This window comes from Myotis daubentonii, chromosome 21, assembly GCF_963259705.1.
Source record: "Myotis daubentonii chromosome 21, mMyoDau2.1, whole genome shotgun sequence".
Lineage (NCBI taxonomy): Eukaryota > Metazoa > Chordata > Mammalia > Chiroptera > Vespertilionidae > Myotis > Myotis daubentonii.
Genome location: NC_081860.1, coordinates 9,573,145 through 9,600,057, shown reverse-complemented (window position 1 = coordinate 9,600,057; position 26,913 = coordinate 9,573,145). Strand labels below are relative to the sequence as shown.

General features: G+C 49.7%; 1 protein-coding gene across 3 annotated transcripts in view; it reads left to right on the top strand.

The window, feature by feature from the left end:
• Positions 1 to 26,913, top strand: part of ZNF592 (zinc finger protein 592) — a 49,678-nt gene that overhangs the window by 8,959 nt on the left and 13,806 nt on the right. Inside the window, exons 2-5 of one of the 3 annotated variants that reach the window (XM_059678005.1) lie at positions 4,805 to 4,913; positions 11,073 to 11,153; positions 11,404 to 11,584; positions 20,152 to 22,426. In XM_059678005.1, coding sequence (XP_059533988.1) covers positions 20,171 to 22,426 — 2,256 coding nt within the window. In that variant the 5' untranslated portion in view covers positions 4,805 to 4,913; positions 11,073 to 11,153; positions 11,404 to 11,584; positions 20,152 to 20,170. The remainder of the gene's footprint in view (positions 1 to 4,804; positions 4,914 to 11,072; positions 11,154 to 11,403; positions 11,585 to 20,151; positions 22,427 to 26,913) is intronic. The other 2 variants (XM_059678004.1, XM_059678006.1) reach the window with 2 other exon arrangements.

Here is a 26,913-nt window from a genome sequence, read left to right as displayed (position 1 = left end):
TCACATCGATGTTTCTCTCTTTTCCTCTCCCACTCTCTCTAAAAATCAATGGAAAAATACCCTCAGGTGAGGATTAACCAAAAAAAGAAGAAAATAACCCCACAATCTTATACCTTATGATAGACAGCTAAAGGGGGGTGGCCTAGGCCTAGATTCCCAAGGTTCCCAAAAGCCTGTCCAGAGGGTTGGAGCTCACGCCTGGGGAAACTCTTAGGTTTGTGAGCAGAGAGTGACGTGATGAAAATGGTGTTTGGGGGAGATGGCTCTTAGGATGACCGTGGGGAGGTGGTGGGGAAAGAGGTAGCGAGGACAGGGCCATGGAGTGGGACATGTGACGTCGGTGAGACTTGGTCGAGGCGGGATGCCCTCCGGCCTCTGCGTGGCTGCCTTGACAACGGTTTCCAGCGCTCCCAACCTGGTGGGCATTCAACTATTGCCTGTGGCTTTGGGCGGGGTGTCCGTGGGAGAAAGGGAGGGAAGGGGCCTCAGGTTCGTGGGTCTGGTGATGCGCTGGCCTGCGTCTCAGACTGTGACCCAGGCTGGAGCCTGTCTGTTCCCTGGTCTGTGCGAGGCGAGCGTAGCTGTCAGTGCGCTCAGAGCGTTCCCCTGAGCCGGCACCTGAAACCCATGGGTTCCGTCACCTTCTTTCAACCTCATGCTCTGTCTCCAGAGTTTTATCTGTTTCTCGGAACCAATTGTCTCTGATTCACAAACCCATTTGGATGGGAAATGCTTATTTCTAAATGGTTTCTGTTTCATTAGGCTTCTAGCCTGGTTTTAAAAAGGCTTTTGCCGGATGAGATTGGTGGAGAAGTGATTTTGACATAATCAGCTTCTTATGATCTTCTCGGATAAGTTATGTTTTGAGATTGGTGTCTCTGATGTATTCATTTCTAGAATAAATATATGAGTGCCCGTTACGTGCCCGGCACTATTTCAGGCGTTGGGAATATAACAGGGAACAAAGAAAAATCTTACCTACACGGAGCTCCTATTCTAGTGTGTGGGGGCTTATAGACAATAAATAAAATATAAAGTATGAGAGATGGTGAAAAGTATTTTGGAGGAAAACAAAGCAGGGATGGAGGACAGGGAGGCTCGGTGGGAGGGGAAGGCCGAGACGCCTTACTGATAAAAGGACCTTTGAGCAGAGATCGGAGGGAGCTGAGAGGGAGCCAGGCCGTTATCTGAGGGAGGAGCCATCAGCCTGCAGAGAAAAGCAAGACAGCTAGTCCTTGAGGCCAGAGAATGCTCGAGAGTTTGTGGAACAGCCAGGAAAGCAGTGGCGGGCCGAGTGAGGAGGGGGAAGGCCGGGAGAGGAGGCCGGCGCTCCCAGTGGGGCCCCGAGTGTGGGTGAGATGGGAGCCTGCAGGGCTGTGCAGAGCTCAGTGGCCTCAGCCTGTTTTGGGAGGGTGCCCTGGCTGCTGGTGATGGAAGCCGGGGGGGCTTAGCTCTCCGCGAAGAGTGGGAATCAGCGTCGGATCTGGGACCCTCTCCCAGGACGGCTGCTCGGCCGCCCAGGACCCGGGGTCCGCTGGAGCACACGTGTGGCTTCCAGGACTCACTCAGTGCCCTTGTTCCTAACCGCTCAGTGACTGTCACGGCTTCGGACCCCTGGGCCCCACTCCACTGCCGAGTCAGTCTGGGCCCATGCGCCTGCATCGTTAAGCCTTTATGGGTGGTTTCTGAGGCTGGTGGTCCGTGGTCTAAAGACAGTTGTTTTTTATCCCAGATAGCATCGATCACCTGGGTGACCCCCATCCCTAAAAATTCTGATTTAATTGGTCTGAGGTGGGGTTAGGCATTAGTATTGCTTCCTAGATGTGCATCCAAGGCTAGAATTGCTCTTGGAGGGTTACGTAAGCCTGATGCCTGGTGTTTGATGGAGCGATTTCAATGGGTAACTGTGAGTAGGAGACCTCAGCCTGTCTGAGAAGGCGCGGGGAGGCCCGTCCCCTGGCAGGCATAAGAGGAGTCTTTCACAGCAATGAAAACTCTTCAGTGTATGTGCTTTATCTCATACTCACCTCTCTGGGCCTTCATTTTCTGTTTTTTTAAAATATATTTTTATTGATTTCAGAGAGGAAGGGAGAGTTAGAAACATCCATGATGAGTGAAACACCGATCGGCTGCCTCCCGTACACCCCCCACTGGGGACTGAGCCCGCAACCCAGGCATGTGCCCTTGACTGGAATTGAACCACTCAAGCCTGCAGGCCGATGCTCTGTCCACTGAGCCAAACTGGCTAGGGCTGGGCCTTCATTTTCTTGCTACAGTCAGTGACTTACACTGAAAGGTTTCCCAGGGTCTCTGGTTCTGACAGTTTTTAATCTTTCTGGTCCTAGAAGGACTTCTAATCTGGAATGATGTTCTAGGACAGCGGTCGCCAGCCGGGGGTCCGAGGACCACTGGTGGTCTGCGAGGTTCGAAGGGTTGGCGACCGCTGTTCTAGAGCACTGTTTTCTAACCTTGGTCTTCCAATACCCTCAGGTGTGTCATAATTATGGCAAAGGCTGTGGTGACTGCCTTTGTACCACCTATAACGGCACCTTGGGAAGGCGAGGGTGTTGGGAACCTGAAATGTGAAACCCGACCTCCTGGTTCACAATCCTGAGGGGAAGGGCCGCTTGGTCCTTGGAGGCCTGAAGGAGTCTGGGCTCTGGTCTTGGCCCCGCTCCCCCACTGGCCACTTCCTTGTGCCGTGGGAATCATGTTTTGTAAACGGTAAAGCTCCTATAAATCAGCGCGTGTCTAGGGGGCAGGGCGACCTGGGAGAAGCGGCCAGCTGGGGCCAGTGAGGCCTGGTGCTCAGGTGTGCCAGCTGCGCTCTGCAGCCAAACCCTGTTCGCTGGGTACAAGAGACGGTCCGGATAACCTGGCAGAGGCCAGTGGCCTCAGGAGCCAGGGTTAACCTGGAATAAATCACCGGGCTCGCTCGCTCATTGGAGGGCTCAGAACTGACTCGGGACATGGGATGGGAGACCCCGCAGCCCCGGCCCCGGCCCCGGCCCCGGGCTCTGACTTTGGTCCTCATTTGGACAGCACAGTGTCTGCTTGTTAGTTTATATTTTGAAATGTGACGGTCCCAATACAAGGAGGAAAAAGTGTTTCTCTTTCTCTTGTGTAGAATTGGGATAATCACTTTTTGTCCCTTCCCCTGGAGATTCTTCCGTTAATATTGTCTCGATCTCCATTTATTTATTTATTTATTTATTTATTTATGTATGTATGTATGTATGTATGTATTTATTTATGTATGTATGTATGTATGTATGTATGTATTTATTTATTTATTTATTTATATTTTTTTTAGATCTCCATTTAGAATCCAAACTGAATTCTGGTTTGTCAAAGTTAAGACAGAAGTGAAGTTCAGCGCGGAGTGCAGGGATAGGATTCGAGTGAGCAGAATTAGGAATGAGGCTTTTTCGTTTGACGTTTGTGGGTACAGGTAGCTGATGGGCCCTTAACAGGGTCTCCCCCAACACTGGCCGGTTAACCCGGAACCTGGGGCTGTGGCCAAGCTCCCATTGTTCGCACAGTGCCCGAGGTGGCGCTGATGTTTAGCTAGAGGTGAGGACCACCTAGTTGTTGTTCTTTTTATTTTTTAGTTATTATTATTTTTTAATCCTCACCCGAGGATATTTTCTATTGATTTTTAGAGAGAGTGGAAGAGAGAGGGAAAGGCAGAGAGAAACATCGATGTGAGAGAAACACATTGATTGGTTGCCTCCTGCACGCGCCCTAACCAGGGCCTGGGCCAAGGAGGAGCCTGCAACCAAGGTGCGTGCCCTTGACCGGAATCGAACCTGGGGCCCTTTGCTCTGCAGGCCAACGCTCTATCCACTGAGCCATACCGCTAGGGCTAGTTGTTGTTGTTGTTTTTTAGGTTTATTTATTGCTTTCAGAGAGAGAAGAAAGAAGGGAAACATCGATTTGTTGTTCTTATTTATGCCTTCATTGGTTGATTCTTGTATGTGCCCTGACTGGGGATCGAACCCGCAACGTTGATGGATCGGGACGGCCCTCTAACCACTGAGCTACCCGGCCAGGGCAGAGGACCACCTCCTTTTAAAAATGGGTTCTGCCAGTTTTTCCCTTGTCTTCCCTCATTTACCTCCCCTCCTCAGTACTGTCCCTTCCTGCCTCTCCCCACCTGTGGTGTTCCCCCGCTTACCTGGCCCTTGGTCCGTGCCCACTCCTTGACCCTGTGCTTACTCTGCTTCAGCAGGCTTCTGGGCACTGGAGAGTGAGCTGTGTGGCACGGTCAGCGCCCCTCATTTACCTTGTCCCTGTCCCTTGTGCATGCTTCCAGTCAGCCTGACAGTTAGGGGTTCGGCAGTCTGCTGGGACACTCTGAAAAACTGTCAGATAAAGCTTGCTGGCCACTGAGGTTGGTGGCATAACAATGAACAAACATGTGGTTGCTGCGTTTAAGACATTGTAATAACAGCTTTACAAATGTTAACTCTAATCTCCATAACACTCGCTTATATGCGGGGGACACAGACACAGGCGTGAAGAGACCTGCTCGAGGTCACATGGCTAGAAGGTAGTCGATCCGGGATTTGAACCCAGGTTGAGGCTGCACTTCGAACCTCCACACTGGGAGGAGGAAGGAGGGAAAGTCTGGGGCTGGGACACGGTTTGTCTTTGACTACATTTGGGGCCTGCATTGAATTTATGTTGGAGATTTTTCTCAGGGTTTGACTTACACTATTACTGGTATCATCATCATCATCTTAACCTACTTTAACATTTACCTTCAGGCCTATTTAAAAGACTTTTTTTTTTCTTTCTGCAGGTGGTGTTTGGTCACTAAGCCATGTGCCTAGGTGAAAGTGACTCCTTTCTCCACGGCTCTGCACCCCCAGCAGCGCTCACCACACCCTTGTTTGGAGAGCCTCACTGAGGTATGCAGTCCAGGCTGACCTGGGCCAGCCTTCAGGAGTTGAGAGTTTGGACGCAAGTGATTTTGTTGTTGTTGTTGCTGTTCCTTGGTAGTTACTATTTGAAATTCTAGTCAAGCAGACATGACAGAGTTGAGCATTCTAACCGTTTTCGGCACTGTGCAGTGGCATTAAGAACATTCACATTGTTGTGAACCATCACACCACCATCCACTTCCATTACCATTTCATCGTCCCCAACATAAACCCTGTGCCCATTGAACATGAACTCTCCCTGCCCTGGCCGGTGTGGCTCAGTTGGTCGAGCGGCATCCCATGCACCAAGAGGTCTCCAGTTCGATTCCTGGTCAGGGTATATGTCAGGGTTGCAGGCTCAATCCCTAGTTGGGGGCATGCAGGAGGCAGCCAATCGATGGTTCTTCCCCTGCCCTTACTTCTCTATCGAAAATCAATAAAAACATATTCTTTAAAAAACTCCTGCTCTCTCCCATTATACTCCCTGTCTGTGTGAATTTGACCACTCTACGTACCTCATATAGGTGCAGTCCTACAGGACTTGCCCTTTTGTGACTGGCTTATTTCCCTTAGCAGAAGGTCCTGGAGGCTTACCCACAGTGTAGCATGTGTCAGATCTTTATTCCTTTTTAAGGTTGAATAATAGTCCCCTGCCTATTTATAGCACACTGTTTACCCAGTCATTTTTTGATGGGTAGTCTGTTTGATCCCACCTTTTGTCTGTTGTGATTAATGCCGCTCTGAATATGGTGTACAAATACCTCTGAGACCCTGCTTCCAGTTCTTTCGGGTCTATACCTGGAAGTGGAATTGCTAGATCATGTGGTAAATTCTATGTTTAGTTTTTTTTGAGAAACCACCATGCTGTTTTCCATAGTGTCCGAACCATTTAATATTCCCACCAGCAATGAATGGGGATGCCAATTTCTCCACAACTTCACTGACACTTGTTAGTTTCTGCTTTTTGTTTTTTAAATCCTCACCCAAGGATATTTTTCCATTGATTTTTAGGGAGAGTGGAAGAGAGAGGGAAAGAGAGAGAAACATTGATGTGAGAGAAATATCGATTGATTGCCTCCTGCATGAGCCCCAACCAGGGCCCTGGGAGGAGCCTGCAACCAACATACGTGCCCTTGACCAAAATCAAACCCGGGACCCTTTGGTCAGCAGGCCAACGCTCTATCCACTGTACCAAACCGGCTATTTTCTTTTTTGTTTTTTTAAATAATAATAGTCATCCTAATGGGTGTGACCTTGGTGATTATCTGGATGGACCCATGCTGTGCACTAAACAAGGGTCTGGTGCCAGTTGTGCTTAAATGCACAAACGTAGAGAAGATAAGATGATAAACGCCCATGTACTCCTCACCCAGATCAACGGTTGTCAGCTCATGGCCAATCCTGCTGCATGGGTGTCCTCCCTCCCTGCCCTCTTCCTCTCGCCCTGCGCTATTTTGAGGGAGTTCCCAGACATGACATTGTTTTATCTGCAAGCATTTCACCATGTGTCTTAAAAACACAAGGGCTCTAATACTCCATTTTGTCTGATGGTAGAAGGGCACATAGGGCTGTTTCTTTGGATATTATTCCCTGTCATCCCCTAGGGTCACTGGGAACATACACAGTGGGCACCTGTCTCCACTCTGGGTTGTTGGTGCAAGGCTGCCCGGCTGGGCCCTGCTTTCCTGCAGAAGGCCAGCTGCCCTGAGGTCTGAGCAACCATCATCAAAGAGCCCAACTGAGTCTCAGCTGAGAAGGGAAGGAGGGAAGAAGGAGGAAGAGAGGGATGAGAAAGAGGCTGAGAGAGAAGGAGGAGGGAGGGACGAGCAGGCATGGAGAAAGGGATGGGACAGAAAGGCATGGGAAGGAGAAGTGTGTGGAGGTCTGAGAAAGAGAGAAAAGGAGAACACCCGAGAGAGAAACTCTTTTCTTTAAATCCTCACCCGAGGATATTTTTCATTGATTTTCAGAGAGAGTGGGAGAGAGAGGGAAAGACAGAGAGAAACATCGATGTGAGAGAAACACATTGATTGGTTGCCTCGTGCACACGCCCTGACCAGGGCCCAGGCCAGGGAGGAGCCTGCAACCGAGGTACATGCCCTTGACTGGAATCAAACCCAGGACTCTTTGGTCTACAGGCCGACGCTCTATCCACTGAGCCAAATTGGCTCGGGCTGGGAGAGAAACTCTACCAGCTGCTAAACTCATCTACGGGAACCACAGAGATACCCAGGACTAATAGCATGTTCCATGTGTCCCCTCAAACCTTTGATTTTGGAATCTGGGGGTGTAGTTCACCTATAGCAGTGATGGCGAACCTTTTGAGCTCGGCGTGCCAGCATTTTGAAAAACCCTAACTTAACTCTGGTGCCGTGTCACATATAGAAACTTTTTGATCTTTGCAACCATAGTAAAACAAAGACTTATATTTTTGGTATTTATTTTATATATTTAAATGCCATTTAACAAAGAAAATCAACCAAAAAAGTGAGTTCGCGTGTCACCTCTGACACGCGTGTCATAGGTTCGCATTACTGACCTATGGTGATGAGGCTGGTGGCACACTGGGCGGCACCAGGCACAGGGGTGACAGCTGGGGACGGAGTGATCCCGTGGCACAGCCGCTTTCTCTTTGCTGGGCCCTTTGGTCAGGGAGTGGAGGCTTGGTTCCCAGCAGGTCCGAGGCTACTGGCTTCTTGCTGAAATTCAGGAGTCCCCACACTAAGAGATGATGCTTTTACAGAGTTCAGTGGGAGAGGCTCTTCAGGGATGGTGTGGGAACAAGAGATGTCCTGTCCCCTTTTTGTCTCAGGCTCTGGGTCTTGTTCCCCTCTAACAAAGTTTGGTGCCCAGTGAGTGCTGAGATCTGTTTCCCAGTTATGAAAGGTGACGGAGGCACCGGTTATAGAGTGTCGGTCTAGCTCTCCGTTTTCAGCTCTATTTACTTATTTATTTTTAAAGTAATGTCTTTTTAAAAATATATATATTAATTTCAGAGAGGAAGGATGAGCGAGAGAGAGATAGAAACATTAATGATGAGAGAGAATCATCGATCGGCTGCCTTCTGGGGATTGAGCCCGCAACCCGGGCATGTGCCCTTGACTGGAATTGAACCTGGGACACTTCAGTCTGCAGGCTGATGCTCTGTCCACTGAGCCAAACCGGCTAGGCCAGCGGTTCTCAACCTGTGGGTCGCGACCCCTTTGGGGGGTCGAACGACCCTTTCACAGGGGTTGCCTAAGACCATCGGAAAACATATATAATTACATATTGTTTTTGTGATGAATCACTATGCTTTAGTTATGCTCAGTTTGTAACAATGAAAATACATCCTGCATATCAGATATTTACATGACAATGCATAACAGTAGCAACATTACAGTTATGAAGTAGCAACGAAAATAATGTTATGGTTGGGGGTCACCACCACATGAGGAACTGTATGAAAGGGTCACGGCGTTAGGAAGGTTGAGAACCACTGGGCTAGGGCTTCTCAGCTCTATTTAAACTTGTTGCCTGTACCTAGTTTCCACTTGCAGCAGCTCAGTCAGCTGTACGGTCCTATCCCCTTTTCTTCCTTTTTATCTATTTTAAAATATAGTCACTCTATTGAGAGATAATTCACATGGCATAGAATTCAGTCATTTAGCGTGTACCATTCAGTGGTGTTCAGTATATTCACAGAGTTGTATCCCCTCCTCTTAAGACTCAAGACCACCCCATGCCCTCTTCTCCCTGCGGCTCTCAGAGCCAGCCCTCTGTCTCCTCCGGCGCCACACACATCCCATCCTCAAGACACATGGCCTTAGTGTGGGACGGTGGCCAGCAGGCACTTTCCACCATTACAGTATTGAACGTCATCAGCCTGCAGGAGCCCAGCTCTCACAGACAGTGCTCCTCAGGCAGCCCCCTTCCCGCTGGCAAGCCCCGTCACGACTCAAGGCCTCTTTATTTATAGCAACATTTTAAAGGCTAAACACAAATAACACTGCAAATTTGCCAGCTGCCTGACTGTGATGAACCTGCTCAGGACTCTGTGAGTGTCCTTGGACAAGCTTAGTTCTGGACAGATGAGCCTGTCAAGTCACTGTCCCTTCCTCTTGGTGGGTTCCCTTCCAGTACACACACGGGAGCGCTAAACAGACGACGAAATGAGCAATGACAGGGGAGGGGGGCAAAAGTAGGTTTACAGTGGTGAGTCCGTGAAACACAGAGTTTATCCTTGTATTACGATGTGTTCGTTATTGTATTACTTGTTTGAGCACTTACGAGATTGTACCTCAGTGCACTGTGCCACTGTGACATTCTTTTGAGTTATAAAGCTATTGTAATATTCGTAACCTGCACATCTTTTTCCGTACAAACAATGGTAAGCCTACTTCTGCCCACCTTGCATATAACAGGTCCGGCGATGGTAAGTGCCGTGAAGAAAAATAAGGCGGATTAAAGGGGCAGAGGTTGACGGTGGGCTGGGGGGTGGTGTCTATGTACAGTGGTCAGAAGACCATAAGACCTGGTGATATCGAGTAAAGACCTGAGGGAGTGAGGAGTGAGCCCGTGAGGCCTGCGGGGAAGGATTCCCAAGCAGAGGGAGTATTAAGTGCAGGGGCTCTGAGCAGGTGCCCACGGGCCTGGGGAGCAGCAGGGGCCTGTGCACACCTGGAGCGGACGGGGTGACGGAGGGACCTGAGGGCCGTTAGATCACCCTCAGGCGGGCCGGGGTCCAGACTGGGTGTACCTGCGTGACACGGGGGAAGGGTTTGAAGGGTTTGAGGACGGGAAGAACATGGCCCGATGGGAGTGGAAAGGCAGCGCTCTGGCTGCTTTGTGGCGCGTGAAGAGAGGAGGCAGAGCTGGGGGCCAGGGGGCCAGTCCGCAGGCTGTCGGGGACCCAAGGGAGAGAAGGTGGTGGCAGAGCTCATTAGAAAGGGCTGGTTTGGATAGTTTGAGGCGGTTTCAGAGGATTTGTGTGTGGATCAGATGACGGGTCCGGAGGAGAGAGAACTCAAGGATGTCAAGGTTTTGGCCTAAGCCACCGGAAGGGGGGAGTGGTCACTTCCTGAAATGAGGAATCCTGGGAGGAACTCGAGGGTTAAATTTTTCTTTTTAAAAAAATGTATTTTATTGATTTTTTACAGAGAGGAAGGGAGAAGGATAGAGAGTTAGAAACATCGATGAGAGAGAAACATCGATCAGCTGCCTCCTGCACACCCCCTACTGGGGATGTGCCCGCAACCAAGGTACATGCCCTTGACCGGAATCGAACCTGGGACCCTTCAGTCCACAGGCCGACGCTCTATCCACTGAGCCAAACCCATTAGGGCATCGAGGGTTAGATTTTGAACATAGTAGGTTTGGATGCCTATCTGAGTAGAACTCCACGCCTAGAATCCCAGGAATACTAATTAATAATTTAGTGAGGGCCCGTGCAGGGGCTTATGAAATAGCAGACGGCAGAACGTTTTACTGAAATAACTGCAGTAAAGGTAGAACACCATGCCGTGAGGAGGAATAAGTGAAGTAAGCACAAGGGAGGGTGAGGGGGCTTGTGCTGGGCGGGCAGAGGCCCCTCCCTCCGTCCTGTGGGACGCCTGTGCCCGAGGGAGCCTTCCTGGCCCCGCAGATGTGTGGCTGCGGGTGTTCCCAGCAGGCTGGTGGGGACTGGAGATCAGGGTATGGGCCTTCCGTCTTGTCCTCAGTGCTAGGCGTCCGTCTTGGCACCTGGTAAAGGTTTGGTGGGTGACCCTCCCTTTCTGAGCCCCAGTTCTCCGTGTGTAAGATGCAGAGGTAGACTAGACCAGTGCACTGTGATCAGCTGGGAAGCTTAAAAAATGCAGGCATCGCTGGGCTGGCGTGGCTCAGTGGTTGAGTGTCAGCCTATGAACCAGGAGGTCACGGTTCGATTCCTGGTCAGGGCACATGCCCCGGGTTGCAGGCTTGGTCCCCAGTGTGGGGCGTGCAGGAGGCAGCAGATCAATGATTCTCTCTCATCATTGATGTTTTTATCTCTCTCTCCCTCTTCTTCCTCTCTGAAATCAATAATTAAAAAAAAAATGCAGGGGTCCATCCCAGACCTACTGAGTCAGAATTTCCAGCTGGGAGCTGGGAGCTGGGACGGTATTTCAGTCACGTGTTCTTCTTTTGCAGTCGGTGCAGCAGCTCCCCAGACGGGTGTCCGAGAGCCACCGGACCAGATACCTCCCGAGGCCCCTGCAGCTCCAGCGTCCTGTGAGTCTCGTCAGAGTGCTCGCAGGATCACTCTGTTCTTGGGACGTGGGATTTTTGGTTGGGGTGGAAGGGCCTGGAGGGGGAGAGGAGAAGCTGCCTCTGGGTGAAGGTGAAGGGCACTGGGACAGGGGCATCAGGAGGGGTTTGGAGAGGCCTTAGGAGAGGACCCGGGAGGAATATGGGACCATTTTTTCCCCATGTCCTTTGGTCCAGCTAAAGTTTCTCCCTCCTCTCCCACCCACGGATGCAGTGTCTCTCTGTGGTCCGTGTTCAGCCACAGTCCAAACAGAAGCCCCTGCAGGTCGCAGGAGCGGCGCTGACCTCGTGCCTGCTCGCTCGGTCTCTTCGCCTCGCCAGCTTCCACTCCTGGAAGAAGCGCCTCCACCTGGCAGCCACCTCACGCACTTTCTCCCGGTCCCAGCTTCTGCTAAGTAATTTCTCTCCTTCCCTCCCTGCCTCCCTCTCTGTCCCTCTCTGTCCCTCTCCCTCTCCCCATCTCTTTCTTTCCGTCTGTCTCTCACACTTGAGTCATTCTTTGGTCTCTTGCCCCTGCTATGTTTCTTCTTCTAAAATGCAAAGCTGATGGCAACTTCTCATTTTCCCACTTTTTAATATGTAATTATATTTCATTGATTTCAGAGAGAGGAAGGGAGAGGGAGAGAGAGAGAGAAACATCAATGATGAGAGAGAATCATGGATCGGTTGCCTCCTGCATGTCCTCACACTGGGGATCGAGCCCACACCCAGGCATGTGCCCTGATCGGGAATTGAACCGTGACCTCCTGGTTCATAGGTTGATGCTCAACCACTGAGCCACACCGGCCGGGCTCATTTACCCATTTTAAAATCCTTAACCATTGAACCCAGATGATATACATATATGTAGCCATATTCAGCTGGGGGAGCAGGGTAAAGAGTTCACCCACAGGTCCTAAAACACACGTACACGGGTCCTCTCTTCTAGTCCTGAGCCAACAAACAGTCGCCAGTTCAAGGAACCTTACTCGTGTCGTCTCGTAGCCCAGGGCCCCTTATCACTCGGCTCTCGCTTTCACAGTGTAAATCTGTGACAACCTGTTTGCCTCCTTGTCTCAGTAAACAATATTCTCAGTACAGATCAGATTTTCCTTAATGCTTTCAGGGTGCCCTCCTTCATGTCCAGTTACTGAAAATTTATTAATCCACTGTTGCTGAACTTAATATTGTTAAGAAAAAAAGAAAAAGAACCAAGTTTAATGTTATTTAAAATTCAAAAGCTTCAGTAATAAGGGAAAGAGAGCTCATCGGCGTAGTGACATTTCTTGTTCTTATTTCTTAAGAGCCTTTTATTATTTTTATTTCTAAATTTGAATAAGTGTGGACATTTTCATATTTATATCATTTATCTGTAACAACTTCCATGTTTTCTGACTAATGGATCAAGTTGTCTTTTGTCTGCATCTTTTATTTCAAACTTCAAGGTGTTGCCCTCTTCTCTCTAGTATTTTGAGGTTTGATGAACAAACCTGTGCTTCGGTTATGCTCCCCGTCCCCTACGTCTTCATTTCTGCAGAATAAAATAGAGTTCTGTTTTTTAAGGCTCTCATCAGAAAGCTCTTCATCTACTTTATAGCCTCAGCATTTCTCAGACCCTCTTCCTGCTCTGGTGTGTCTTTCTCATGTTGTGGGGCTGCAAACTACACAGCACACTCAGGCACGGGCCCTGTGAGGTTTTGAATGAGGCAGGGTCACAGGTTTCGTGTTGTGTCCAGTGTCCTTTTTGGTGATGCCAGTGTGTTCTGGGCCCTTTGTGATGAGACGTGTAACATGGTGTCATCAGGAAACAGTCTGGGCTGATTATAAAATAATTGTGTTATAAATAATCTTATATAATAAAAGGCTAATATGCAAATGGACCTAATGGCGAAACTACTGGTCGCTATGACACATGCTGACCACCAAGGGACAGATGCTCAATGCAGGAGCTGCCCCCTGGTGGTCAGTGTGCTCCCACAGGGGGAGCACCACTCAGCCAGAAGCCAGGCTCACAGCTGGCAAGCACAGTGGTAGTGGTGGGAGCCTCTCCTGACTCCGTGGCAGCGCTGAGGATGTCTGACTGTGGGCTTAGTCGGACATCCTCTGAGGGCTCCTGGACTGCAAGAGGGCGTAGGCCAGGCTGGGGGACTCCCCGCACCCGCCCAGTACACGAATTTCATGCACTGGGCCTCTAGTCCTGTATAATCATCTTTGCCATGTGCATATCAACTTCCTTAGGATAAGTTTCTGGAAGTGGAATTAGTGGGTCTTAAGTATGCATTACTAACTTGCTATGTTTTTTTTGTGGGGGGGGGTTTCAGTAAGACATTTTTTACTTAAAAATGAGGTCTCTTTGCGACTGTCAACATGGATGTATGTGTCACATGATAAACTTAAGGCATGAAACACGATTGACGTAAAATTAGTGCAGGAGCCCTGGCTGGGAGCCTCAGTTGGTTGGAGTGTCGTTCCATATGCCAGAAGGTTGTGGATTTGATTTCCGATCAGGGCCCATAGCTAGGTTATGGATTTGATCCCCAGTTGGGATTTCCGATTGATGTTTCTCTTTCTCCTTTCTCCCTCCAAAATAAAAAGCCAAACAAACAAAAAAAACACCACCATATCCTCGGTGAGAATTAAAAAAAAAAAAGTGCTGAGAGTGCTTTGCAAGTGTTTTATAAGAAATAAATATTACTGTTTTAAGCCACAACAATTCTCTACTGTGGTTGAATCCTGGGAAATGAAAAGCCCTGTGGGTCGGGGGAACATCTGGTAACCTTGGTCAATTTGGTGAGCCCAAAGTGGTTTCTCATTATTTTCATTTAAGTTTTTCTAATTTTATTGATAGACTTTTTTTGGTATTTTCTTTCTCTGCTTTTATAACAGGGTAGGTTTAAATATATATATGTGTGTGTGTGTGTGTGTGTGTGTGTGTGTGTGTATATAATTTTAGAGAGGAAGGAAAAGGGGGAGAGAGAGAGAGAAACATCAATGATGAGAGAGAATAAATGATCCGCTGCCTCCTGCACACCTCCTACTAGGGATTGAGCCCGCAACCTGGGCATGTGCCCTTGACCGGAATTGATCCTGGGACCGTTCAGTCTGCAGGCTGATGCTCTATCCACTGAGCCAAACCGGCCAGGGCCAGGGTATATTTGATTGATTTCTGTTTTCTACTTACAAACAGTGTGATAGTTTACAACAAGGCTTAAAGAAATACCAATACTGAGCACACAGTGAGTCCCATCACTGTTATCGGTGACTAGTGTTTTGGGTTTTCCTTATGAGGGCAAAACAGAAATTAGGACTGGATCTTAGGTTTTTAAAAGCATCAGCTTTGCCCTAGCCCCGTGGTCGGCAAACTGCGGCTCGCGAGCCACGTGCGGCTCTTTGGCCCCTTGAGTGTGGCTCTTCCTAAGCCTTAGGAGGACCCTAATTAAGTTAATAACAGTGTACCTACCTATATAGTTTAAGTTTAAAAAATTTGGCTCTCAAAAGAAATTTCAGTCGTTGTACCGTTGATATTTGGCTCTGTTGACTAATGAGTTTGCCAACCTCTGCCCTAGCCAGTTTGGCTCAGTGGATAGAGCATCGGCCTGTGGACCGAAAGGCCCCAGGTTCGATGCCGGTCAAGGGCACATGCCTGGGTTGCGGGCTCAGTCCAACATGCAGGAGGCAGCCAATCAATGATTCCCTCTCATCATTGATGTTTCTATCTCTCTTTTCCTCTGTGAAATCAATCAATAAAAAATATATATTAAAAAAATAATAAGAGCATCAGCTTTGGTATTTAAAATTCAGAGTTTATAAATGTTTTTCCTGCTGCTGATGTTGAGCTTCCACATCCTTTACTAGCTCTGATTTTCCTAGCCTCACCTCCGACTGCTTTGAGCCAGTTGCTGAGATTTCTCTGTGTGGAGAACATTGCTTTCTTCTGATGTAACACTTCTCTGCTTCAAGAGTGAGACAATAGGAGGCTCCCTGCTATTTCCCTGCACACCGCCAACTTCCCCTCCTCCCCGCATGCTCTTCCCAGCTCCTTAAAGAGACCAGTCTCTCTGCCGTCCTCCTCAGTCCTTTTTCCTAGATAGTAAAAAAAAGGGGGGTGGGGTTGGGGGTGGGATAAGCTTATAAAGCGAATATCACACAGGTGTGTCCTTGGTATTGGGGTGCCAAGTGCTTTCCCTGATACCCAGTATCTTGCCCCTGGTTATGGGTTCTAACACTTCCCAGTCCAGGCACAGTCATTCAGCAAGCTACTCTGCCAACCCATATTCAGTATAGACAATTCACTTTATTATTATCCGCCATAACCAGGCGGCTTTCCAAAGGGAGTGGTTTTTATTTCCTGTGAACTGTTAAGCAGGCAGGTGTATTTTGTTGGTCGGAGGTTGGGGGGGGGCAAGAGCGCAAACCTGTGAGCCAGCTGATCCCCTGGGGCGGTAACAGGTTTACCTCCCCCACGCCACCTGCGTCCCTGCGGTTCTGAGTGTTTCGTCTTTATTTTCCCATTTAAAAGTTATAAAAGCAGTTTATCTGCACCAAAAAATCTTTTGAAAAGATAACCCACCAGTAATCCTAGCACCCTGTATAATTATTCTTCTCTTTCTTTTTATCTTGGCTCAAATGCAGACTTAGTTTTACATCGTTATAATCATAGTCTGACATGACAACACTGTATTCATTTTTTTTTTTTAACTTAATACTACAAGTAACTTTCCGTGTTGCTATCTATGTAGATGTCACGATTAGGATTTTAGGATTTTTAAACATTTAAATATATTTGGGTAACATTGGTTAATAACATTATATACATTTCAGGTATATAGCTTTATAATACAACATCTGTATATTGCATTGTGTGCTCCTCACCCAAAGTCTAGCCTCCTTCTGTTATCGTATATTTGACCCCCTTTGCTCTCTTCATCCTCCCCACCCCCTTCCCCTCTGGTAACCTCCATTCAGTTATCTGTATCTATGGATTTGTTGATTTTTTTTTTTTTTTTTTTTTTAGAAAGAATTTATTTTATTTCATTTCAGAGGGAGGGGGGGAGAGAGAGAGAGAAACATCAATGATGAGAGAAAATCATTGATTGGCCGCCTCCTGCACGCCCCCTACTGGGGATTGAGCCTGCAACCCGGGCATGTGCCTTGACCAGGAATTGATAGGTTGACACTCAACCACTGAGCCATGGAGGCCGGGCTGTTTGTTGCTTGTTGTTTCATATGCTCCATAGAAGGGAAATTGGGTTCTTGTCCTTTTTTGTCTTCTTTGTTTCACTTAGCTCGGGACTCTCGTGATCCATGCATGTTGTCACAGATGGCAATGTTTCTTTCATCTTTCTCTGGCAGAGTAGTATTCCACTGTGTACATGTACCACCTCTTCCTTATCCAGTCATCTGTGGAAGGACACTTAGCATAATTAGAATTTAAAAAATAACTTAAAATGTACATGGATTTTTTTGTTTGTTTGTTAATCTTCACCCGAGGACATTTTTTCCACTGATTTTTAGAGAGAGTGGAAAGGAGGGGGAGAGACAAAGAGAGAGAAACATCCATGTGAGAGAGACATGTTGATTGGTTGCCTCTCATGTGTGCCCTGACCGGGGCAGGGTTATCGAGCCTGCAACCAAGACACCTGCCCTTGACCGGATTTGACCCTGCAACCCTTCAGTCTGCAGGCTGATGCTCTAACCAGTGAGCAACCGGCTAGGGCTGTACATGGACTTAAATTTTTAAAAAATTTCCCTAGCCAGTTGCTCAGTGGTTAGAGCGTCAGCCTGCGGACTGTAGGATTGCAGGTTCGATTCTGGTCAAGGGCAGGTGTCTCGTTTGCAGGCTCGATAACCCTGCCCCAGTCAGGGCACATATGGGAGGCAATCAATCGATGTGTCTCTCTCACATTGATGTTTCTCTCTCTTTGTCTCTCCCTCTCCTTTCCACTCTTTCTAAAAATCAATGGAAAAAATATCCTCGGGTGAGGATTAACAATAACAACAAAATTATTATTACTATTCTTTTTTATTTTTTTAAATATATTTATTTTATTGATTTCTTTTACAGAGAGGAAGGGAGAAGGATAGAGAGTTAGAAACATCGATGAGAGAGAAACATCTATCAGCTGCCTCCTGCACACCTCCTACTGGGGATGTGCCTGCAACCCAGGTACATGCCCTTGACCGGAATCGAACCTGGGACCTTTCAGTCTGCAGGCCGACACTCTATCCACTGAGCCAAACCGGTTAGGGCTATTACTATTTTTTTTTTTTTTTTAAACTGTGTGGGTTTTTTTTAATAAGAAAATACAAGTACAGGTTTCTAATTTATATTATGTTTGGGTAGATTTGATTTAGACAAACCTTAAGGTGACAGGCTAATAAATGCCTAGCACCTCTTAGCAATAAAAGTGACATCAAAAAGATATAGCAATGCTCTTACCAAAATTAATAAAAGCTTAGATAGTCTTTAGAACTAAGGGGGTAGTTTTGTCAATAGGCCAAAATTTCATAGGAAGGTGGGAACACAGGCCTTCCCCCTCCTCGTTAGAAGTCATTCTGTTAGAACTCATGGTGGCCATATGGTGTTTCAAGTACTAATAGGAAACAAACGCGTCAACTTAAGAATACAAAAAGCAAACTGTGATGACAAGAATAAGGAAAGGAGGGAACATTTCAATAAGCTCAGATATGACACGATGACACTATCACAGGCCTTAGTATCTTCTTTAAATCTTAAATAAATTGCGCCACCAACAGAAAGTCACCTCACAGAGAATGCTATGAGATTTTTAAGTTGCTAGACTCCTTTCCATCTTCTCCTCCTCATCAGCTCTCGATACTGCTGTCAAATTCTACACACTTCAGGCAGCGGGCTGTTGAAAGCGGGAGGAAGTAGGTCCACGAGGGTGTCTTGCTTTTGTGCACTTATCTGGGGTGCTATTTCCAGAGAAGGAGTTCCTCTACAGAGGGTGCCCAGGGTGGATTTCTCTAAGTTGCTCTCAGAGTTGTCCAGCTGCCCTCACCAATAAGTCAGTCTTTGTAGGTTGATAGAAACCACCAGTCAAAGCAGATGCATATGGATTGTGGGGAAGCCTTCTTTAGTATCTAACATAGGTGTAGTGCTGCGGTTTCTCGGGCTGTGCCTGCAGCACCTGAGCTGTAGCGGCCGGGGGCGCCGAGGAAGCTGCGGAGCCGCCGGGCCCGGGGCCCTTCGACATGGTCCTGTCTCAGGGCTATTACTATTCTTTTGATTTTAGACAGAGAGAAAGGGAGAGGGAGAGAGAGAAGCATCGATTGTCTCCCACACAAGCCCCTGACCGGGAATTTAACTCACAACCTTTTGGCATATGGGACGACATTCCAAATAACTGAGCCACATCGGCCAGGGCATAATTAGAATTTTTAATGACTGCATAATAGTCTGTCAGTCAATCACTCTTCCTGGACTCTGTGTATATGTGTGCATATATGTCTTTTATGTGTGTGTGTGTGTTTAATCCTCACCTGAGGATATTTTTTCCATTGAATTTTAGAGAGAGTGAAGGGAGAGGGAGAGACAGAGAGAAACACCGATGTGAGAGGGACATATCTATTGGTTGTCTCCCACATGCCCCTAACCAGGGCCAGGGAGGAGCCTGCAACTGAGGTACATGCCCTTGACCGGAATTGAACCTGGGACCCTTCCATCTGCAGGCCGACGCTCTATCCACTGAACCAAACTGGCCAGGGCATAATGTGTGTGTTTTTTAAATATTTTTTTGGTCTTTGATAGTATTACAGATATCGCCCATTTTTCTGTGTTGTTTTTAATAACGCTGCACACATTTGCATATGGCTTTTGGGAATATTTGTTCTTAGGATAAATTTCTGGCAATGGGCTTCTTGGACCCAAGGATTTTTCTCCTCATCTGGTTTCTGTGAGACAACTATACTACTTTCTAAAAGAATTGCGTCAGTCTGCATCCAGAAAAGTTTTCAGGATAAACGTGGTGTAGGACGCATGTAAGCAAGTAAGGCTCGAGATGCTGAAGCAGATGCAGGATTCAGAGGCTGAGCACAGGAGGCGGTGGGTTTTTCTTCTTTCTGGCAGGTTTGAGCGAGCCAGCTCCAAGCTCCACGGAGTGGGAGTGTCATAGGGATTTCCTAACCTCTGTTGTGATAGTTCTGTAGCTCTGCTTCTCCAGGTGATGAAGGAAACAGGTGGATTTTCTTTTCCTTGTATATTAAGTTGAAATAAAATTCAAGGCTCCTCCAAAACCGTTCCTGGCTGATTTGATAACTACGTGTCACTTTAAGAGTCACCCTGCCCCTCAGGTTCAGTGGTCTGTTCACCAACCAATAACAGTTTTAGCGTGAAAAGGAAGGAATTAAGTAGATGCTGACTGGAATAAAAAAATGCCAAGGGGATAATATAATTTTCTAGAGTGTACTTATGAGGCAGCATAAATCCTGGCAATAGCAAATCATTTTGAATTTGATTGAAATTTATGCAGCAAGAAACCAGAGTTATACAAAGCCAATGATAACTACGCGTGAATTAGCAGAACTTGTAGCCACATCACATATATGAACCAGAAGTTTTCTGAAGAAGGGAGGTGCTGAGCCACGCCTTTTCTCCAGCTGAGTGAGTGACTTGGCCAGTACACATGGAGATGATGTTCCCCGACAGGTGGAGGGAGTGTGCTACGCCTGCGCCTCTTGGCTGTGCAACCAGCCAGGAGTTCCTAGGTGTTGAGGTGTAAGGCCTGCTGGGCTTGTCACTACGTATAAACACCCCCCCTCCTCGCCCCTCCCTCTGTGTCTCTAGCATTTTGGAAACCTGTTGGGGTGAAGCACAAGTGTGTGACTTCCCCTAGGGTGGGCGTTTGTGGGTGGGCGTGCTGGCTGGGTGTGTGTTAGTGTGTTGGGTGTGCAATGAAGGTGACGCTGGGCCGGGTCCAGCAGGAGCCTGGTGATGAGATTCTCTTCTCTGTCTCTGTTATAGCCCTTGCCGGCGTCCAGCCATGGGGGATATGAAAACTCCAGATTTTGATGACCTTCTGGCCGCCTTTGACATCCCAGACCCCACCAGCCTCGACGCCAAGGAGGCGATCCAGACCCCCAGCGAGGAGAACGAGAATCCCCTCAAGCCTCCGGGCATGTGCATGGATGAGGGCGTGTCCTTGTCCCACTCGGGCTCATCCTCAGACGTGCCTGCCGTGAGTGTCATCGTCAAGAACACCAGCCGCCAGGAGTCCTTCGAAGCGGAGAAAGACCACATCGCTCCCAGCCTGCTGCACAATGGGTTCCGGGGCCCGGACCTGCCTCCGGAGCCCCACGGCCTGGGCCACGACTGTGGGAAGTTTGACTCCGCTTTCATGAATGGAGACAGTGCCAGGAGTTTCCCGGGCAAGCTGGGGCCTTGCAAGTCAGAGCCACTCCCCACCTTCAGCCAGTTCAGTCCAATCTCCAGCCCAGAGTCCGAGGATGCCATCAAAGATAACGGCTTTGGGCTGAAGCCCAAGCACTCCGACAGCTACTTCGCACCCCCTCCCGGGTGCGGGCCTGTCGGGGGCCCAGTCCTGGAGGCTCTGGCTAAGTTTCCGGTCCCGGAGCTGCATATCTTCGATCACTTTTGCAAGAAGGAGCCCAAGCCCGAGCCCCTGCCCTTGGGGAGCCAGCAGGAACATGAGCGAGGGGCGCAGAAGGCGGCGGAGCCTCACAAGGACCTGGATGCCAGGCACTTATTTGGGGACGCCTTGGACTTCAACAGCCACCCCAGCAACAGTATTGCAGAGCCCAAGGGGCTCGCCGCCGAGCTCGGCTCCTGCTCGTCAGTGCCCCCGCGGCAGCGACTTAAGCCGGCGCATTCCAAGCTGTCCTCTTGTGTTGCAGCCTTGGTGGCCCTGCAGGCCAAAAGGGTCGCCAGTGTCGCCAAGGAGGACCATCCTGGCCACACCAAGGACCCCTCAGGGCCCACGAAAGAGGGCTCCAAAGGCAGCCCCAAAATGCCCAAGTCACCAAAGAGCCCCCGGAGCCCCCTGGAGGCGACGAGAAAAAGTATGAAGCCGCCGGACAGCCCCCGGAGCATCTGCAGCGACAGCAGCAGCAAGGGCTCGCCTTCGGTGGCCGCCAGCTCCCCACCGGCGATTCCCAGAGTCAGGATCAAAACCATTAAGACATCGTCGGGGCAGATCAAACGGACTGTCACAAGGATCCTGCCGGACCCAGACGATCCCACCAAGTCCCCTGCCGGGTCACCTCTAGGGAGTGCCGCTGCCGAGGCCCCGAGCGAGGTGCCCGAGGACGAGGTCGCTGCCCTGCCTGCCCCCGAGCACTTTCCTGAGGGGGACACAAATGCCGGGAGCCCCCAGGGCGACAGGAAAGGGCTCGAGAGCGTGACTAAGGCCAGCGAACCTTCGTCCCCCAGCTGTGGCTCTGGGTCCCGGGCCCCGAAGGGGGCCGCCCCGGGCCCCCAGGCGGGCAAGAAGCAGCAGCAGAGCACCGCACCGCAGGCGTCCACCCCGGCCTCTGCCAACCTCCTGCCCAAAGCCGTGCACCTGGCCAACCTGAACCTGGTCCCCCACAGCGTGGCTGCCTCAGTGACGGCCAAGTCCTCCGCGCAGAGGCGGAGCCAGCCGCAGCCCACACAGATGTCCGTGCCCCTGGTGCACCAGGTGAAGACGGCGGCCCCGCTGGTCGTGGAGGTCTTCAGCAAGGTCCTCCACAGCTCCAACCCCGTGCCCCTCTACGCGCCCAATCTCAGCCCGCCTGCGGACAGCAGGATCCACGTGCCCGCCAGCGGGTACTGCTGCCTGGAGTGCGGGGACGCGTTTGCCTTAGAGAAGAGCCTGAGCCAGCACTACAGCCGGCGGAGCGTCCACATCGAGGTGCTGTGCACGCTCTGCTCCCAGACGCTGCTCTTCTTCAACAAGTGCAGCCTGCTGCGGCACGCCCGCGACCACAAGAGCAAGGGGCTGGTCATGCAGTGCTCGCAGCTGCTCGTCAAGCCCATCTCCGCGGACCAAATGTTCGTGGCGGTCCCCGTGAACTCCTCGGCCCCGCTGGCCCCAGCCCCGGCCCCCCCTCCCCCTCCCTCCCCCAAACAAGGCCCCGCCTCGGACAGTGCCAGCTCCCCCGTTCCAGCTTTGCCGCTCTACCCAGACCCCGTGAGGCTCATCCGGCACGGGGTCAAGTGTCTCGAATGTCACAAGCAGATACGCGACCACACGGTCATGGCGGCACATTTCCAGAGGATGACGGAGAAAACCGAGGGCCTGGTGAGTGACCCTTCCTGTGGCGGGCGTCAGGCCCTGGTTCCCACGGGCTCATCGATGGGGGCAGTGGTGGCATCTGAGCGGTCTGAGAACAGGATGTTTGCTGGACGGTTAGCGACCTGCTTGACTAGATGGTGCTTGGTGTCGACTGAGAAAAGCATCCTGCCCTCAGCTGACGGGAGGCCCTGAAGATTGGGTGAGCGTTTATGTGGACGTGCCCCAAAGTCCACTCAGCTCCCACCCCAGTGGGCTGCCAGGGCCCCTGATCAGGCCTGGGCTAGGTCTCTGCTGGCAGGTGTCCGGGCAGCCCTCCCAGGTGCCCGCAGGACTCGGGGCAGAGGTCGTGTGACACTGCTCTGCGCCTCGGTCTGTCCTTCTAAGAACCATCCTTTGCTGCGTGCCGCCTGCCGTGGGCTCAGCGCCTTGTGCAGAATCCTTTGTGGAAACTGCAGCCGGGCCCGTGTCAGGGCTGACGTGGAGGGAAGTACAGCAGGCTGACCTGTGGGCCTCTTCCTTCCTTCCTCGCTCTCAGCCCTCTAGGAAAGCAGCCGCGCGTATCTGCTCCCCGTTCTTGGTTATGTTTGATGAGATCTGGCTTTATTTCAAAGAAGAAAAAAAGGCGTCTGTGCTGGGGATACCCTCTGGCACCCTCTGTGCCCGTGGCTGTCTGAGGGAGCAGCGCCCGGTGAAGAATTGGGGCTCCAGACGCCTCCAGAGTCTCTTTTTCTCCTCCACGTGGCAGGAGTCTCTCCTGACCTAGCCAGGCCCGCCCCGCACCAGCTTCCCTCAGCCAGGGCTGCAGAGCCTGGGGCAGAAGTACAGCAGCTTCTTTTTAAATTTATTTTTATGTTTTTTAAAAAATATGTTTTCATTGGTTTTAGAGAGAGGAAGGGAGAGGGAGAGAGGGGTAGAAACATCAGTGATGAGAGAGAATCATTGATCGGCTGCCTCCTGCGCACCCCCTACTCGGGATTGATCCTGCAACCCCGGGCATGTGCCCTGACCCGGAATTGACTGTGACCTCCTGGTTTATAGGTCGATGCTCACCCACCGGGTGACGCCGGCTGATCCAGGAGCTCTTTTTATGTCAGTTCGGCAGGGGCCTGACGCCTGCTGGGGGCCTCTGAGCTTTGCATGTGTGTTCCTAGCTGAGCTCAGGTGCCAGCGAGAGGGAGTCGCGCTGTTCCTCCTGGAGCTCCCGGTGGCACAGCCAGCACAGAGCTCGCCACCCAGACAGCTGAGAGTGTGCAGATGCAGAGCCGGTTGGAACAGGCTTGTCAACATCGTTGCAGGAAGTGCCTCAGAGGGACAATTCACTGTGACGCCACACGTGACATTTGAGCGTGGAGGAGGGAGAGGCAGGGCGTTCAGGTAGAGGGACAACAGTATGTGCCAGTGCCACGTGTGTTTGAGAACAGGGAGCTGTCACGAGTGAGGCAGCCTCGGGAATGTGGGGTAGAGGCAGGAGGAGGAATTTGGGGGGGACGGTGGGGCTTCTGCAGCTCCAAAAGGGACCAGAGGTGCCGAGGGTCGCTGTTGCCTCTCATGTTCACCTCCGTGTCTGTATTTTCCTCCCGGTGAGTTAGGTGGGGTATGGTCTCTCCAGCCCTCTCCTTGGGGTTTCATGTACCAGCAGGGTTGACTGGGTCCCAGATTGCACCTTCTGAGTCCTGTGATCAGAGCCATTGCCAGTGGAGGTCTGATGCCTGGGCCTCTTTTTCCCCCCACACTGTTCCTCACTGGTGTCTTCTAACATGTGAGGGAAGTCTGGGTCAAAGGATCCCCCGCTGGTGACCTGCTGGTCCTGCCTCTTCTCTGTGTCATTCTCGTCTAATAGCAGCTGGACAGCAGGGCCCAGCCTAGAGGAGGGGAGGGACCACCAGGAGGGCTGTCAGGCCTCTCAGCCTCGTTCTAATCCCTTAAAATCTCATGCCTATAAAAGTGGCCTCTGAATCTCACAGAAAGGGTGAGGCTCGAGCTCTGGGGTCAAAACTAGCCTGGATGGCTGTTGGATCTGGGTTTCCCGGAACGAGTGCCCTAGCTTCAGGTTGGTCTAGGGCAGGGGGTAAGCGGGGGGAGGGGGGGTCTCACTCTTCCACTCGGAGGTCGTTGAGTGACTGCAGGACAGCATGTGCGGGCCTTCTCTGTTCTTCCTGGGAGACTGTCCCTGAACCCCACCTGCCTCCCTGTGCAGTGGCTGGGGGGGTCCTTCCCCTGACATTCCAAGCCACCCTCTTGGGTGGGATGTCAGCACAGAGAGACAGTTTCTTCTTGTTCTTAATGCCATTATCATAGCTAACAAAATTAATAACAATTCCTTCATATGTCCTAACACAAGGCCATATTCAGATTTTCCCATTTGTGACAAAACTTGTCTTTGAATCAGGATCCAAACAGGGACCACACTTTGCATTGGCTAATAAGCCTTTTACACTTTTCGTCTAAAACAGTACCTTGTCCCATCCACCCGATCGGACCCCCCTTTTTTCACGTCACTGGTTTGTTAAAGAAACTGGGCCATGTGTCCGGAGGGTTTTCCGGGACGGTCCTGAGCCTGATTGCTTCCTGAGAACTTTCCAGGATAATTTTGGCTTTGCCTGATTGCTTCCTCAGATAATTAACTTGTTCTTTTTCAATCCCACACTTTGTCTGTAGACTAGAAATTAGCAGTAAAGACTCCATTAGGTTCGGGGTCAGTGCTGAGGAGGGGAGTCCCGTGTCCTCCACATTTCATGACTTCAGGGAGGTGCAAAGTGTCTGATTGTCTGCATCTTAATGATGCAGACCTTAGGGGGGAATTTAGACAGTGGCTTTCTGATCCCTTCATTGTAAAGCTCCCTATCTTTTACCCTAATGATTTTAATACCCAATAATTGCTGCTTGAGTCACTAATATTAAGACTTGCAGACGGGTGTTTTTCTAATGTTATTCTTTCTTTTTGTTACTTAGTTCTGTAGCATTAAATACATTCACACTCTTTTGCAGTTTCCAGAACTCTTCATCTTGCAAAACTGCAACTCTTTCCCCTTAAACAACATTTCCTCCTCCTTCCCCCTCCAGCCCTTGGCAACTTCCTGTCTCGATGAATTTGACTACTCTAGGTACCTCATCTAAGTGGAATCATACAGTATTTGTTTGTTTTTTTGTGACTGGCTATTTTACTTAGCATAATGTCTTCTATGTGTCAGAATCTCCTTCCTTTTTAAGGCTGAATAATGTTCCACTGTATGTAAAAACCACATTTAGTTTATTCATTTGTTGATGAACACTTGGGCTGCTTCTGACTTTTGGGTATTGCTAATAATGCCACGAATGTGCGTGTACAAATACCTTTTTGAGACCCTGATTTCAATTCTTTCAGGTACATAATACCCAAAAGTGTAATTGCTGGATCATGAGAGTTCTGTATTTAACTTTTTGAGGAATAGCCATACTGTTTTTCAGAGTGGCTGCACAAATTTACAATCCCACCAACAGTGAACAGCGAGCGGTTTCAGTTTTGCCTCATTTCCACCAACATTTGTCATTTTCTTTTTTTTTAAATAGTAGCCATCCTAATAGGTGTCAGTGACAGTCTGTTATTTTTAGTTTTAGTGTTATCATGAACTCATTCATTTAAAAAAAAATATGTTTCTTTAATTGATTTCTTAGAGAAAGGGAGAGGGAGAGAGAGGTAGAAACATCAATGACGAGAGAGAATCATGGATCGGCTGCCTCCTGCACACCCTGCACTGAGGATCGAGCCCACACCCCAGGCACGTGCCCTGACCGGGAATCAAATTGTGACCTCCTGGTACAGAGGCCGATGCTCAATCACCGAGCCACGCCAGCTCGGCTTCAGTCATACTTTTTGATGCTCCAGTTATCTTTGGTCCCTGGGAGCCTCTTCAAAGTGACTCCTGTGTCCCTTTTGGACACAAACCAGTTAAGCCTTGAGAAGCTTTCAGCCCCAACAAGGTGCCCTGGTACATTTCTTGTGCCAAACCTAGAATCAGCCATTTCCCCAAGAAGCCAAGTTTCTTTAACTGCGGAATGGTATTTAGAGGCCACATTCTGGGCAGCAGAGATGCTCACAGCTACTGGATATATCTTTGTTTCTAGGCCTTTTCAGTGGCGAGAGCTAAGAAATAGAAGTTTTTAAAAAGAGGAAAGAGCCCAGCCGGTGTGGGTCAGTGGTTGGGCGTCGACCCATGAACTAAGAGGTCATGGTTTGATTCCCGGTGAGCGCACATGCCCGGGTTCTGGGCTCGATCCCCAGTAGGGGGTGTGCAAGAGGCCGCTGATTGATGTTTCTCTCATGGATGTTTCTATGTCTCTATCTCTCTTCTTTCCTCTCTCTACAAAATCAATAAAGAAGTCATTTTTTTAAAAAGAAAAAAAGATCATGAGTTTATGCTGGTATTCAGATGTAAGATTATAGAGTGCTTATGGAACTGATTTTACACTGAAAGTCTTGGTTCCTAAGATTTTCCTTTTACACACACACACAC